General features: G+C 36.6%; 1 protein-coding gene across 13 annotated transcripts in view; it reads right to left on the bottom strand.

Moving 5' to 3' along the window:
- arhgap42b (Rho GTPase activating protein 42b) overlaps positions 1–17,141 on the bottom strand; it is a 116,264-nt gene that overhangs the window by 64,829 nt on the left and 34,294 nt on the right. For all 13 annotated transcript variants that reach the window (XM_079621563.1, XM_079621564.1, XM_079621554.1 and 10 more), the window contains exon 3: positions 10,619–10,680. In XM_079621563.1, the coding sequence (XP_079477689.1) occupies positions 10,619–10,680 (62 nt within the window). The remainder of the gene's footprint in view (positions 1–10,618; positions 10,681–17,141) is intronic.

Below are 17,141 nucleotides of genomic sequence, written 5' to 3'. Positions count from 1 at the left end.
AGCGGGATGAGGTGAAGAGTCTTTTGCTTTGACCAAATCAGATTTTATAGATGGGATGTTAAAATAGAGAACTGTGGCAGGTAGCTTCCCTCTGGTCTAAAAATGGTATAGGTATTCCATTCAATTCCTGGTGGATCTTTTACTTGTTCTAGAAAAAAATGGCACAAAAATGGTTCTAAATGGTAAATCCACTACTAGTCAAAAGTTCGGAATTAAATTTTTTTAACAAGTAAAATAAGGAAAGGTAATTTAAGTGACTTTAAAAATGGCGTGGTTGGTGGTGCCAGATGGACTGGTCTGAGTATTTCAGAAACTGTTTAATCTACTGGGATTTTCATGCACAAACATCTCTAGGGTTTACAGAGTTAAATGGTCCAAAAAAGAGAAAATATCCAGTGAGCTGCAGTTCTGTGGGTGAAAATACCTTGTTGATGTCAGAGGTCAGAGGAGAAAGGCCAGACTGGTTCGAGCTGATAAAAAGTCAACAGAAACTCAAATAAACATTTGCTAAAACCAAGGTCTGCAGAAGAGCATCTGAAAGAACATTGAAATCGATTATCGAACCTTCAAGCAGACGGGCTACAGCAGCAGAAGACCACACCGTGTGTCACTCCTGTCAGCCAAGAACAGGAAACTGAGGCTATAGTTTGCAAAGGCTCATCAAAATTGGACAATAGTAGATTGGAAAAACTTTGCCTGGTCGGATGCGCCTCAATTTCTGCTGCGATATTCAGATGGTAGGCTCAGAATTTGACGTAAACAACATGAAATCATGGATCCATCCTGCCTTGTATCAACGGGCCAGACAGCTGGTGGTGTAATGGTGTGGGGGATATTTTCTTGGCACACTTTGGGCCCCTTAGTACCAATTGAGCAATGTTTAAACGTCACAGCCTACCTGAGTATTGTTGCTGACCATGTCCATCCCCATATAACCACAGAGTACCATTTTCGGATAGCCACTTCCAACAGGATAAAGGTTCATGTCAAAAAGTTAAAATCATCTATAAATGTTTATTGAACATGACAATGAGTTTACTATACTCAAATGGCCTCCACATTCACCAGACCTCAATCCCATAGAGCACCATTGGGATTGGTGGAACAGGAGATTCACATCATGGATGTGCAGCTGACAAATCTGCAGTAACTGTGTGATGCTATCATGTCAATATGGACCAAAATCTCTGAGGAATGTTTCCAGCACCTTGTTGAATCTATGCCTCAAAGAATTAATGCAGCGGGTCCAACCCGGTCCTAGCAAGGTGGCCGGTGAGTGTATTTGCCAATAATAATTGAGCACCAAATCAGCATATTAGAATGATTTTTAAAGGACTGGAGTAATGGCTGCTGAAAATTCAGCTTTTGCTTTCAGAAGAATAAATGACACAAAAAATATTCTAATAGAAAAGAGTTTTAATATTTTACATTGTTACTGTTTTACTGTATTATTCAACAAATAAGCCTTGGTGAGCAAAACAGACTTCCTTTTAAAAACAATTTCAAAAATGTGAATTATTTCAAACTTTTGACTGGTAGCATAGATTTTATTCATCAATCTGTGTTCCCTCTGTTTGTTTTTGTTCCAGCTGTGAGAGGTATGCAGTGTCTTTTATTCAAAGACACATTTGTCTTAGTTACAGTATCCTCAAATAAACTTCCCTGTTGTCTGGTTGTAGCTGCAGGGCAGTGATTTCGTCTCGAGTCCTGGAGTTACATTATAGTTTAGTGCATGTGTGTCTCACTCTAAATGCCCTCTTGAGTCCCATTAACAAACTCAGTAAACCTTGGAAACAATCGCTTCTTTTCTGTCCGTCTACCCTCCCCTGTAGTCACGCTCGATGTGACATTCCATAAGACTGGCCTCAGCACACAGTGTGCCCACACTGCGGAACGCAATCACAGCGAGGATAAACAAAAGCTCCAGGAGATTGGACAATTCACCACGTCTAGCCTAAACCAGGTTACCGTTTTTGCATAAACAGAGTTAGTACTGCTGGATAAAATTTTTTTTCAAGATCATTTTCATGACAATTAAGGACATTTTCTTGCCAAATTCTCATTACTGCACTGCAAAATAAAACAAATTAATACATATTATTCCAACTGTAAAATAAGGGAACATTTTTTTTTCCAACCACAAACAAGCTAGAGCTAGACACTTACTCAGCATATGCAAAGTAAAGGCATAAATCTCTGCATTTCATGTAGTGACTATTATTTACCATATATATATATATATATATATATATATATATATATATATATAAAACAGTTATAAAAGTATTTTGATGCCTTTAATATTTATTTTGTCTGTAGGTAATTAGTTAAGTTAAATTTGTTACAATGTTACTGAGGTAAAAGAAATGTAAAATGTTAACACCATTTTATATATATATATATATATATATATATATATATATATATATATATATATATGTGACCGATCACGGAGTGTAGGGACACAAGTCGGTTCTGGGGCATTTTGAGTTATTCACAGATTCTGAAAGTGTAGTCTCCAAGCTTTCTATGATGTGTAACACATGGAAATCTGATAATATTTTGGGGAAGTTTTGAGTGCCTACCTTCCATTTGAAGGTAGGCACTCAAAAAAGTTAAAAGTGGAGAAAACGGTCTCTAGATTGTGCAGTTCTCACCTCTCTCTGCTGCTGGGAGTGACAATAGGGCTCATTTACATCTCATTTAGATAAGCCATACCCCTTGTAAAGCTGTAAAGCACAGGGGGGAGCAAAAAGGTCAGGAAAATGTGCCATCAAAGAAAAAAAAAAAGTTTGCAAACAGTTAATATATAAATAAATGTCTCTTAGCATCTACCGATAAAACTGTATAGGCAACTCTATTGTTATCAGATAGAGCCGGCTAGAGCGCTGCATAATAAGTAGCCACGCTGTAGGGCTGGGCGATATGGGCCAAAAGTCATATCCCAATATATTTAGGCTGAATATCGATATATGATATATATCCCGATATTTTTTCCGCAAAGTGAGAGCAAATGTCCAGTCAAAGTCAAATCACTGTATAAATTATACATTGATTCTTATTAAAGTTACTATTAAAGTTCTCAGTCAAGAGCAGTGTGTGATGTCCTCTGTGTTTTGTTGTTTTATTAACATTAAATTGATAGGCTAGTTCTCCCCAAATTTTTAATTGTCATCATTTACTCTCTCAAGTTGTTTGTTTTAAACCTGAATAAGTTTCTTTCTTCTGTTGAAGTTATTTGGAAGAATGTGGGTAACCAAACAGTTGATGTACCCCAGTGACTTCTATATTTATTTCCCATGGAAGTCAATGGGGACCAGCAACTGTCTGGTTACCCACATTCTTCAAAATATCTTCTTTTGTGTTCAGCACAAGAAATAAATTAATACAGGTTTGGAACAACATTAGAGTGAGTAAAGAATGACAAAATGTTTATTTTTGGGTGAACAATCCCTTTAAGGACAAGCGGCTGCATGTTTACTATTAGGGATACTGTCTCTTTAAGACCTGAAAGCAACGCGTCTAATATATATATATATATATATACACACACATACTGTATATACATACTGTGTATCTATACACTCTGTATTTCATAAGATTTACCCCAGCACAGCTTTAGCACTTGGCTGCACTCACAAGAACTCAGATGAACTTCAATATAGTAACTGCATGTCAAACCTATAAGCTAGCTCATGAAAAAAAAAAAACCTTCGAATGCAAATCACGTCAAATCGAAGCTTAATATGAGGGTATAATAAGCTGTGAGTGGTTTAGGGCACAATGTAAGCATAAATGTAAGTGAGTTCCCTGTAACTCAAGATTACACGAATGAACACAGCTGAGCAACTGAAGGCCTGTCTTCTTAATAGCCTTAATGTTAGACGGGATGTAAAAGCATGCTTTGAGCTGTCTAAAACACAAAACAAGCTAAGAGGAACGGTGTTAAGCAAGTGAGGAAATTACTAAACAGGGTGCAGGTTGAAGATAACCACACCTGGCTAGACTGACAAAAAGGGGACTGAATTTCACTGCTTTCACAACATTATCGGCTCTAAGGACAGATTTGTTCTGGAAAAGCTTAAAGAGGATTTCCCTAAAGGATATGATCACCTTTAAAGAGCACCACAACATCAGGCCCCTGGCCCCTGAATACCATCAGAAGTCAGCGGCCTTGAACAATCTCCAACCATGCAGAGCACAAAACAGTTTCTCTCCCTTTCACACACACACACACACACACACACAAGCTTTCCATCTCTCTTTCTGCTGTCTCACACCAGGGGAATTAAACCAGACTTCGCTTTAAAACGGTGGAATTTGATAAGTCTGTGCTTTGCAATAACACACTTGGGTGGCTGGCACACACTCACACACGGATACCGATTTTTTCTGTGGCTTTGAGCCAAACAAACCATCATGACGGTAATAAAACCGTCATGCCTGTCTAGTGGCAATAACCCAGCTTCACCATTCAAACCATTCCAAAACTTCCTTAAATTAGTACGGGCACCAAAATATATATTTGAGTTAATAAACCACTCAAACAGGAAGTGGCACTAATATGACACACATGTATCAGTGAGGCAGTGAGCAAAAGCAGCTTCTTATCGCTCAGTGTCTTTTCTATTTTGGGTTGTTGATTGACTCCAGATGTGACTAGGGGACGCGGGGGGTTGGAGGACAGGGGATTTTGTTTCAATTTCTAGTCTGTGAAAGCACACACTTTCAAAGCCGCAGAAGACATTTGATGCGTGCTGCTGGGTTTGCTTTAAATTTATTTGTTAATTCCCTCAACCATCCATTCACACATCATTTCCGTTTTCATACAAACACTACTGTTTAAAAGGTTGGGGTCAGTAAGAAAAAAGAAAAAGAAAAAAAGTAATACTTTTATTCAGAAAGTATGCATTAAATTGATTCAAGTGACAGTAAAGACATTAAATCATGTTTAACTTTCTATTCATCAAATAATCCTGAAAAAAGTATGACAGTTTCCACAAAAATGGCTGTGCGATATTGAAGAAAAATGCGATATGCGATAACTCCTTAAATAATGCGATATTCGATATGCGATACAATAAAATAAACTTAAATTATCTTTAAAATAACTTCTGAAAGTGAACATCAGTGTTTTACTGTAGCATAAGAAGTGTTATTTTAACATCAGTGTAAACCACAGGGTTTCAGGTTATCCTACATTAGATTTATTTAATAAAAGATACTGAATCATAAAATATAAAAATAAAACATTGCTTAGTTTTCACTGTATGAATTAAATATATCCTGATACTTATTAAAGCTATAAAGAAATTAAAGTTTCTTTGTCTTTTGTTCATGACCCCATTTATTGCAAGCTGTTGCGATATGCATAGTGCGATATACATTTGCGATATTTCGATAAATTCGATATATTGTGCAGCCCTAAGCAGCACAACTTTTTTCAACATCGATAATAATCAGAAATGTTTCTTGAGCAGCACATTATTAGAATGATTTCAGGATCATGTGACACTGAAGACTGGAAATGTTTGATTACAGGAATAAATTACTTTTACAATATTGTGAAATATTTATATTTGTAAGCCTAAATTCAATTTGTTCGACAAATAAAGCGATCGTGACGCTTCAGAACATTTTGGATTAAACCGCTCAATTCAAATGGATTAGTTGTACTCTCTTTATGAACTTTTTGAAGCATTAAAGTGTTTCTTAAAATTATAATAAAATTAGCTCTCAGATTTCATCAAAAATATCGTTATTTGTATTCTGAAGATGAACGAAAGTCTTACAGGTTTGGAACGACATGAGGCTGAGTAATTAATGAACTAACCCATTAAGAGGAGTGGAAAGGCCAGAAAACGGACGCCGAGGTTGCTTTATTTCTTCTCGATATGTGAGTAACATTGATTTTGCTGTATTTCAGAGAACTACTATATGCTAGATTTTGCTTGAATAGGTGTATACTTGTGTGTCATCGCTTGTTTGTTCATTTGCATTATTATTATTATTATTATAAGCCTGGAACGTCAAACCTCCACCGCCCGTTTCAAGCATCGGCTCCCAAAGTGTGTCCGAAAAGTGAGATAACCAACTCCTAATATATGTTTTTTTTTCTTTTGATTTGCTCGCTATAACACCTTAATCTTGTCACATTTGTAATATATTAGTTAATTGGACTAAAACTGTGTTCTAGGCTGTTGCTAAAGCACTGCACAGTGGTTGCTAGGCTGTTCTGTGTTGTTGTTAAGGTGTTGCTAGGTGGTTTCTAGGGATTTTCTGGTCCCAAATTCAATGTAAATAATAAAGATGATGTGTTTAGAAAGCTGTCTTTGTGCATGTCAGAGGTTTAGACTTTAGGTCCAGTTGTGATTTTGTGAGTTGCAGACAGAAAGCTTAACATATGAAACGTCACTAAGCATTCGGTTCTTCACAAGACAGAAATACTAATGAAGACGTGGACAGATAATCACAATTCTGCTCTCATTGGCACATGTCAATAGGTCAGCATTATTGACAGTATAACAGCATCACAAGGGCCTGGCTTCAATCCCACTCGACCAAAGATAACTGACGTTTGCATGTATATACGGCTGCCTCGGATTCAGTCTGACAGCGGAGCGTTCCGTTCCAAGACTGATTGGGCTCAGGAGATCAAGAATACACTAGCAACTCCACCACAGAAAATATTTGGAAAATCTACTTCCTTCCTTTCTTTCTTATATTCCTTTGTTCAAAAATGTATGACACAAGGTGTTGCTAGATGGAGCAATGAGAGCCCTTCAAAACTCTTTTTCTTACAGGTTGTGCTTTAATCACACAAAGAACACTTCTAAAAAAGTGCACACCAGCCATTATATCCTATTAAAAAAGGCAATCTTACAGGCCGAAGTGATGAAACACTGAGCTGAAGACAACGTGAAAAAAGAATGTGAATAAACTAAATAAAGTGGAAAGTTTCATTGACTTGCAGCAACATTCCATGTGGTTTCTCATTAACCAAAGCTGGCCCTGGATTAGTGGATGTCTGATTAAGCGCTGTGGAAAGTCAATCGGTGAAACAGAGAATGGACAGGAGCAGCGAGCCACACAACGTAAACAAAGATAATGGCTCCATTTCAAAAACCTAGCCTTTCTGTCTACCGCCTCCGTACAGCTGTCTTCAACATCGGAATCCTAACTCAAATGTAACCTCATAAATGACTGATTTGCAATGCTCAAGGCAGAATCTCACAATTAGAATACACAAGATACTTAACCCACAAATGATTCAAAGGAAGTATTTTGCTAAAATAATACTCTATAATGAGCCAAGAACAAAACATTAGTGAAAATAGTCTATTTTTAACACCATTTGGCACCAAATGAAACAAGTAAAAAGGACATTTGACCAACAGAAGATCTAAGGGCCAGATTTACTAAACAGGGCAAATAAGCGTGAGAGCGCAGTTCTGCACGTGATCTACTGACGACGCGCAAATTAAAGAACACAGACGAAGTCGGGTCATTTACACAATGACCATCGCAATCTACCAAGACCAGTGCAAATTAGCATATGTTTAAGACATGATCTTTTTGGATGGTAAATAATGGTGCAAATACCAGTAAATCGACTAGTGCAAACCTTGATTAGTAAATCACCTTGCATGATTCATCTAAATACTCTCCTACCATAAATTTTGCGTCAGTGAAAGGGAAACTCCTACAAATGCGTATGCAATAAGGTCAGCCGTAAAAATAACCGTGTCTATGCTTTTTTAGCACTCATTTTTCCCTGCGTGTCTTTAGTAAATCCTGACAGTAGTTTTTTAACACCAAAAGTGGGTTTGCACTGGTGCTAGCTGTTAGTAAATATGGCCCTGCATCTATTGGCTCAATACAAAATACTAACTTCAAAACTTAATATATTATTATTAGTGATCATTTATTTTTAATTAAAAAGTGACCCCCAAAGCATGACACACTGTATCCTGTTGCCCATATTGGTTTTTGCTGGGTCCAAAATAATTTCACATGCTTTTGTGTGACTGTACCTTTAAGCCTCCATTTGATCTCCATTCAATCTTATTGCTGTCTAGGTAAAAGATAATAAACATATCTCATTTAAGTTTTTTTCTCTCCTGTGGGCTTCCTCTCAGTCTAAATCTTTCGAGTTTCTTCCTTGCAAAGAGTGTCGTTGCAGCAAACTATGCATGACGACTGCTAAACAAAAAGAGATTAGATGTTTAAGATGAAGGAGAGGAAAATGAAATCAAATCCACTGAGGCAGCTAGCCTCAAAAGTGTTTTGTTCTCAAAAAAACGAAAGTGTCAGACTGTGTGAGACCACACAAATGAGTTTATTCCAGCCGTAAATCCATAAGTTATGCATTTGAGAGGAAATTTATATTTTAAAGGTCCTTTTTTATTCTATTCAGCCCATTACTCACTGTCTGAAATGAAACAGACTTAGCTTTTCCCCGTATATGGAGCTCAGAGTGAGAGAGCAGGGGTCGCAGTATACGAATGAACCTTTAGAGCTTCACTCGAGACAAAGACGTTAAGGAGCAGTTCTTCTGGAAAAACAACAACATGGGTCGCGAAAACAAACCATTAGTCATTTTATCACACTTCCTTTATCTTCTGTAACTTCAAACATTTTAAAGGAACCAAACATTAATGCTCCCTGTTGGGATCACACAAACACAAATGCATAAACATAGGCAGTAGACAACATGGAGGCTAACTGTGTTGGCACTGACAGCAGTCTTCCAAGGAAACATCCTAACTGATATCTATCCTCATAAGTGACCAATTAGAACACTGTTCATAGTCAAAAAGATATGACTTCTTATGTGAAGCATATGGTAGACTCGGCTCACAACTTGATTCCAATGGAGTTTGATAAAGTAATATTCTAGTAAGTTCTAAATAGCCCAATTTAAATTAGACTGAGCTATTTGTCAGACTTTATACAGGCACTGAAAGAAAGTATATTTATAATCGACTGTATAATGTTGCTATCTTTTTAACTTTTTTTCATCCTGATGAATTTTGGGATTGTTTGCATTGGCGTGAGGGCTGGGCAATATTGCAACCTCTCACATGGCACTGCAAAAATTAGAAAATGACACAGATCCAACAATCCAATCAATTCCCAATGGACATAACCAGCTCCAACTCTGCATTCTTGCTCAAGAAGCTATATATATCACAACAGGGAAAGAATATGATCTCAACTTCCTTTTCATGACAATTATAAGGGTCACATTAAGTGTTGTTCTGCTAATTTTTGCGGGTGAAATTCATTACATTTCAATAGGTAATTTCATTAGGAATCCACGCAACTGTGAATTTTGCATGAGGACGAAAGATTTCTGGACATAGATGTCACAACAGGTTCAATTTGGTTCAATATATTCACTGCATTGACCAACAAGAATCTGCTTGGTTTCAAGTAACTTCTGTGTGAGCTGTGCTTCATACATCGCTACACTACTGACAGTAGACGATGGACATTTTTGCCTGCAAAATTCCACTGAAATGTCACTAATGTGAATGCACCATTAGAATGTCAAACAAGGTATCCTAAGAGGCAGCATAATGTGTTAAATGAGAGGTGGAGCTACCTGACATCATGACTAATTTAAAAAACCGGATTACTTGATTTAGTATTTGTCTGTAACCCAATGTAGTTAAAGACTGTGTGCATCCCTGATGTCTCATTCATGCTATGTAGTTAAAAATTTAAAGGTTTAAAAGAGCAGCTGGTAACTGTGTGATAACCACACACATCATTAAGGTCCCATTTTAGTGAGCTATTAAGTCTTTTGGATTATTCTCACGTCTTTTTTGGTTATGTTATAAGACTTTATAAATACATGAGGCTGCATATTGCTGGAAGTGATTCAACATTTAGAAAGTCAATAAGGCCCTGCTTGACCTTGAACCCTTGGTGTCAAACTACAGTATAAAGGTTCAAATTTCCAGAAACGTACATCATATTACTGGAATAGTATGTGATATCCGCCGGATGTCATTTGCGAGATGTGACGAGTGACCACACATGTCAAACACGTTAACCATACCATCTCTTCTGGATCTCAATGGTGTGTCTGCTCTGAAACGCACACACCCACAGAAACCAGGGGCAAGTACCATGAAGCTAGCTATGAACAAACTCTGGGTTATAGGATTGTTTTCAATTTGACAAAACCAAACAAACCTAATCAGGTTTTGTTAGTATCACCTTTGTCAACTCAGGCTTTGTCAACTCAAAGCTGCAAAAAAATATTGTGAATTGAAACATTTTACATTCTCCAGAGCACAAACAAAGATATGCATTGGATCGCTTGCCAAATCTGTTTCGCCTGTTATGCTACTGTATTATTAAAGAGAAAACTGATCCTAGACCTGTAGTTATGGGCAGCTTTTCCCTCTAAAAGCAATCAGAAGGCAGGCAGGGGAAGGTTAAGCAAATCCTTTTATTCTCCCACAACCCACACACATGACTGTCTTACCGCCAGCACCCGCACTTGCCCATCAAATCTTGTCCCGCACTGCACTCAGTTGCGTTGGATCCCGCAGGACAGTAGGTTTCAACCATAAAGGTATTTATAGTATGCATACTCATTACTTACCAGACGCCTTCTCTCCTCTTCCATGGTGTTTAGCAGCTGGGAAAACTCTTTGAAGGACTGAGCTGGAGGAGAAAAACAGAGTTATTAATCCATTTGCATTCGCTGGTTAAAGTTCAGACTTATATAATAATAATAACTTGATTCATGCGAGTCAATAGAAATGGAGTTAAGTAAATGCAGTAAGCATTGATTTATTGTCACAGCTACTTATATAAAGGAATTAGCATTTAATAAAATGGCAGAATGAACAATGGCGATTTTACTATGAATTTAAATCAATATCACAGTTAAAAAAAGACCTTCTACTTCTGGTCAACTAAAAGGTATGAAAGAGAAGTGTTCATTAATTTATCCACAACTAACAGAGCACTTATAGGCTTTTAGACGCTGCTGAAAGGTTTCAGGTACTAAAGCTTAAAGCGAAATTAAAATTAAAATTTTACATTTCATGTCATCTGACATTAGCTATGAATGCCATGCGACTAATCAATCTGGAGCTGCAGGACAATGACAATGACAATGACTATTTCACGCTTTAAGTGTCTCCAAAAAAACAAAACAAAAAAAAAGATCAGGCACTGGTCAAATATCTACTATAATATACTGAAATATTAACTATTTGAATGTTGCTTTCAAAAAGATTTATTCAATCAGAATATAAGGCTATCAATGAATCGCTGTCCATCGAGAATTTGATGTCCGACATCTACCAGCAGCATCTAACAAGCAAAACCTTGACCCAAGGGGAGCCGCTACGTTGAAGGTAGTTCAATCCCAGCAGGTAGAAGTGACCTGTGACCTGGAAATTACTTTAATTCCCACAATCCCCACTAAGTCCTTGAGCAAAGCAAGCACTTAACCCAGAGGTTACACCAGAGATACTGGGCCTACAATTAGTGTATTATGATACTTGGAATTTAAAACAAATCTGATAAATGACAGATAACTAAGCAGGTGTGTGAACAACTAACCTTGATCCTAATTTGCACATACATAACATTTACCATACACTCAAGTGAAATAAAAAAGTTCAACCAATGGATGTTTGCATTTTTGGTTAGCATGAAAAAAAAAAAATATGAGTGATGTAAGTAAGGTATAAACAACCAACCGGTTGTTATCGCAGAATAAACCCCGACAGGCTGATCAGGACCTTGACCTGAAACCGTGTTATAACATATATGTATAACTTATATTTATTTTACATAATATTTCATAAATTAGAAAAAATAAATAATTTAAAATGAATTAAAAAATCATTTGTAAAATAAAGTTCTTGATTACAGTATTTTTCAAAAATAAAGAATAAAGAAGAAGTAAACACTGCTACCAACAGTGCACTCAGTAATCTGTTAAGTTTGTGTGTGCTGGGAATAATATTTTTTCAAATAAAGACAAGGTGAAACTAATTTTACATACAACACACAGTGAAAATGGCCTTATTATGACTAGTGGGCAACTGAATATAGTGCAGAAATTGAAATCATGGGTTTAAAGTTTGTCGATCGTGCGCTTCCAGTGACAGCTGAACTCTCCTGCTCGCATTCAATACACACCGTTACACACAGAGTACATGCTCTTAAGTTTGCATTTGTAGACTGCATAAAACATCTCAGCTGAATTTGACTAAGTCTGCAAGGTTTGTGAAATTAAATGTTTATTTGATATTCCTAGATTAGTTTAAATTATATAAATGCACATTTGCTGAATGCTGACAGTAAATGAGAAAGTATTATAGTGTTTGCCTATTACTAATTATATTATTACTAGTAAACACTATAATAATTTTTCGTATACAACTTACTTTCTTTGTTTAAAAGTTCTATCTAATAACATATTAGACAGAGCTGTTAAACAGAGACCGTAAACTAATGAAGATGGAGAATGGGAGCGCTGTTTGCTCTGGCGCTGGCGTTCTCAGAGCTGTCAAAATTAAAGTCCTGCTTCCAACACATCAGCTAAAGAGAAAAACGCCCACTAGTGAATAGCTTACATTTTGTGGTTGTATCCTTATCTGTAAATGCAACATGGTCAAGTGAGTATTTCCATTTGAAATAAAAGCTCATATTGACAGCAATGTTCTGACTTCAGTGAATGTGACACGCATGCGCATCAAACAGACGAAGCACAATAGAAAATGACAATTTAAAATTTTAACCCCCTTTTTTTGCACATAATTTGACATAGATACATTCATACATTCAATAAATGTATACAAAAACTATTTTGTAAATAATATTATTTGTATCAAATATTTTTATATGATCTTAAATGCTTAGATTATTAAAATAATCGTTAGTTGTAGCCCAACTTTTATGGTGCTTTCTTTTCCTGTAGCGTTCTAAACAGCCAAAACATTGACCCCTTGTGAATATATGATGATGGAAATTAATTTTTCAGGGAACTGTTTTTTGAGCTTGAATTTCAAGACCATTGTGCTTCACTAAGACATACACATCCTTCAAAATAATACCCGCCACTTCATCCAGAGTTGGCACTACCCTCTGTCTCTTGCTGTGGCACAACGGCAGCTTGTGAATTCTCAGAACAGCGTTTGCGTGCCACTGATGGCTCCATCGTTTCATTTAAACAAGATGTGGATGAGAGACAGCTGCTGTCTCCCCTGGATGGATTTTACCTCCGTTTGTGCTTGGACACTTGGTCAACTTCAGCCTGCCAACTCTATAAACACAATTATCAAACCATCGGCCCAGATAGCCTGTCCACTCTATTTGTTTCCATTCACGCTTCCTGGCTTTTAGCAGCCACAGCTGAACGAAAGACTATCATCTCCCGAAAGACTCCAAAACACCCATTAATGCCAGCCATGCACACAACACACTCAATATTAGCGCTTGGCAAAAAAATTTTTCTAGCTACTGTATGTCTAGCTTTTGTTGAAATTCAATTTATAGTTATGTATAGTTTATATATTCAATATTTATATATTGTTTAAAATATTAAATATGTATGCATTATGTGTATTGTTTAAAAAAATTATAATAATTTGGAACCAACATTTTGACATAACAGCCACTTTTGGAGGGAAATTTGCTGAGCAAAAGCGTGATGTGTATTTAATTCAGATAAAGTACATCGCACCTTACATACATATCTACATTTTGAGCTAATCATTCATTAAAGTAACACAGCTTGTTTTATTAAGTTAGGAGTTATAAATATGATTAAAGTGTAAAGTAAAGTAAGCCATAATCATCAAAATTATAACAAATAAAGTCATAAATATCTCACTTTGCATGTAACGAGTCTATATATATATATTTTAGTTTCACCTTTTAATTTAAATTACTGAAATAAATGAACTTTTGCACGAAATTCTAATTTTTCGAGTTTATTTTCTTACAAAAACAAAATCTACAAATGATGCTTTGAATTACACAGGGAAGTTGAGGGAACCCTCTGTTAATTAAACAGGGGGAAATTGTTAATATATAGCATGAGTTGTACTGTATTTTTGAATATACCTTTTGATGTTCATGCATGTTTTTTCATGCTATAAATTGTATTAAAGTGGAAGAAAAGAACCGATGCGCTACAGAGATGTCACGTCACATTTAAGAGCGTCACAACTCCATTTATTGTATGAATTTTGTTAAAAAATGGGCAGAATTTCAAAGCTGAGATGTATTACATGTAACAAAGCACAAAGCTCTTTGCGATTATTGGATTGGAGGCGAGCAAATAATGTTTGATGTAGGGAAAAACTGCAGACCTGGTAACTCTTGCTTATAAACATAAAATTTGCCAAATAAATTTGTTGTATAATTAGCTGTAAATATAAACAAATGTGCATGTTAGACATTTTAGCAAAAAACGAAAGTGACTGTGCATTTATTTATCAGAAGTAGAGAGAGTAAGAAACTGAATGTGAAACGATAAGAAGAAGAGAACAGGAAATGAGTGGGAGAAAGTGAGAAAGATTTGATGTGGAAGATAAGGGTAGAGGCTGTGGATAAATGTCTCTATTGAACTATATGAGGTACTTAAGGCAGAATATAGCGGCTAAAAGGGGTTAGAGCATATGTATCATTCACAGGTTAATGGGGAGAATGACAGAAGTGATGAGTCATTCTGTGAAATGGGCTTTTGGCTCAGGACAAAAGAGATCTGACATACATACATTTGAGAAGGACTGATGAGAGAGGCAGACATGGAATCGCCCTCTCATTTAGAACCTCCAAATGCATTATCCATAAATTAAAACCAGCCGCACACGACAATGCTTAAATTTTTTTTTTTGTTCTTTATTGCAATATTTCCTATGGAACAGGAAGTTTAGGCAGGACATAACAAAACTACATATATATATATATATACATATATATATATATATATGTCTTATCAAAATGGGGGAAGGGCATTAACAATCCAGAGAGCATTTCATTGGACAAAAATCTGTGTACAAGATGATAATCTAATCTGACTGCAAATTTTTTATGTGCATGTCTATTTATATATACACTCACATACATACACACACTTTATGACATGGTTAGTTCAGGTTGTAAAATATCATTGTGATGTGTGGCTCACCAAAAAAACCTTATCTTGAAAAATATATTTCAAAACATTATTGAAAAAAAAAAATGATTCAAGGTGTAAGGGAAACGTATTCATTTCTACTTGATGGTTGCACTATTAAACGTTTAGATCAATTTCACACAATTTCCTTCTGGGTTGGTTTACAAATTGACATCACAACTTAACAGCTCTGTTATGTGAGACAATGGGAAAGAGAGAGACTCAAAGATAAAAAAAGAGGAAAGTAAAAAAGAAAGAAAGTATGGCCGGCAACAGTCACCGGCTCATCGTGGTTGAAGTGAAACTGTCTTGTACTTTTAGGACAATTAATATTTCTATAGCTACATCAATCTTTCAGTGAGATTGATTTCAGGATAACTGGTGTGGATTGTGAATGTCACAGCAGGAAGTCATGGAATGAAATCGATAGGAGGTCAGGTGACCCTGTCTGTACTCCCAGACAGACTGCTGATGCGACGCAGACTGGTTGGAGCTTCAAAGTAGATTGCAGCTCAGCTACATCAAGATTCTGGTCCCACAGCACACGAGGGGTCCGGTCAAGTCACTCCGAAAGCTCACTTTCATCGATGACCAGATTGATTCCACAAGACAATTACATTTTTCTTCAGTAAGAGTAATCTTACCCTTTTAGGGATGGGACACTATGGGATCACAACAGAAATACCAGACACTTTGAAAACTTTCCATGAAAAGTGATAGATGAGAACTTTCTAGTGGTCAACTGATATGGGGTCTTCAATGATCGATGCCATAGCGGATGGCTGCTATAATTCTGCTATATTACTGGGTATGATCCTTAAAAGAATAATACTCTGAAAGTGGAAATCATGCTTCAAAACTTGTTTTAATTAAATGCTTCATGTTACATAATGTCTACACTGAACACGACAGCTCTGTCGCGCCACAATAGTTTGCGGCTGTCTACACAGCGACAAAGCGACCATTGCAAATCCAGTCAGAAGTAGTGCGAGTGCTTGAAGTATGTTATAAATAAAACTGATATGCGGCATGAGTTTAATGTCGGGAATTTGTCATGTTGCGTCGCGCCACATCTAGTGTAGACAGCATTACTGATTATAATGCGTTATAATGCGTCAGATGAGTAAGAGGCCCTCTACCGAGGGCTATCCAGCACCACTGCCAGGCATCACAGAGGAGTTCGTGGTGGAGGACCGAATGGTAGTGCGTTTTGGGAAGTGGACCAAGATTTTTTTTTCTCTCCTCTCTCCTAGGGCTGGGCGATAAAACGATAACGATAATTATCGCGATATAATTTTTCTCGATAAAACGATATCAAGAGCTCGATAAATGTTCGATAATTTTTTTTGCGCCAAAAGCGGAACGAATCTCATTTGAACCGCGCGCGCCACACGGACCGTTTATCCGCTCGGCTCAAAGTCCAAACGGCAGCGCGAGCGCGAGCTCACTCGAGCAGACGCGTTTACTCTGATCGGTCTCGGTCACTAGATCCAGTGAGAGCGCTTGAATTCAGCGAGGAACACAAATGTCTCAGTGATTTTAACCAGTTTAAAGGCAGATGAGACCGCGTTGACGAACAGGAGAAGCACTGTGCGCAAAGATACAGTCAGAAGCTTCTCCGTCTACACATTCCCATCATTTACCACGGATTTAACGTTACTGTAACGTTAGCCTAGTAATATTAACTGCACCATGAAATGTGGGATATATATATATATATATTGAATTGTATAATATTATTAATGTAGACAATGTATTAAAGGACTAATGGAATATAATTACAGTTTTTAATAATCTATTTAGGCTACTGGTTTTCATAAATACCATAGAAACGTCACAATATGTGACGTTTCTCACATAGAAACCATAAAGTTACAATAGAAACCATAAAGTTACATTTTATCTGTGGTTATCATGATCTAAATGCATGATGCTGGATGACCAATGGTTAATTTTAATAAAACTAAAGAATATTACATTT

This window comes from Phoxinus phoxinus, assembly GCF_949152265.1.
Source record: "Phoxinus phoxinus genome assembly, chromosome: 8".
NCBI classification, from domain to species: domain Eukaryota; kingdom Metazoa; phylum Chordata; class Actinopteri; order Cypriniformes; family Leuciscidae; genus Phoxinus; species Phoxinus phoxinus.
The sequence above is the reverse complement of the archived record's forward strand: the minus strand, read 5'-3'. Positions and strand labels throughout refer to the sequence as shown.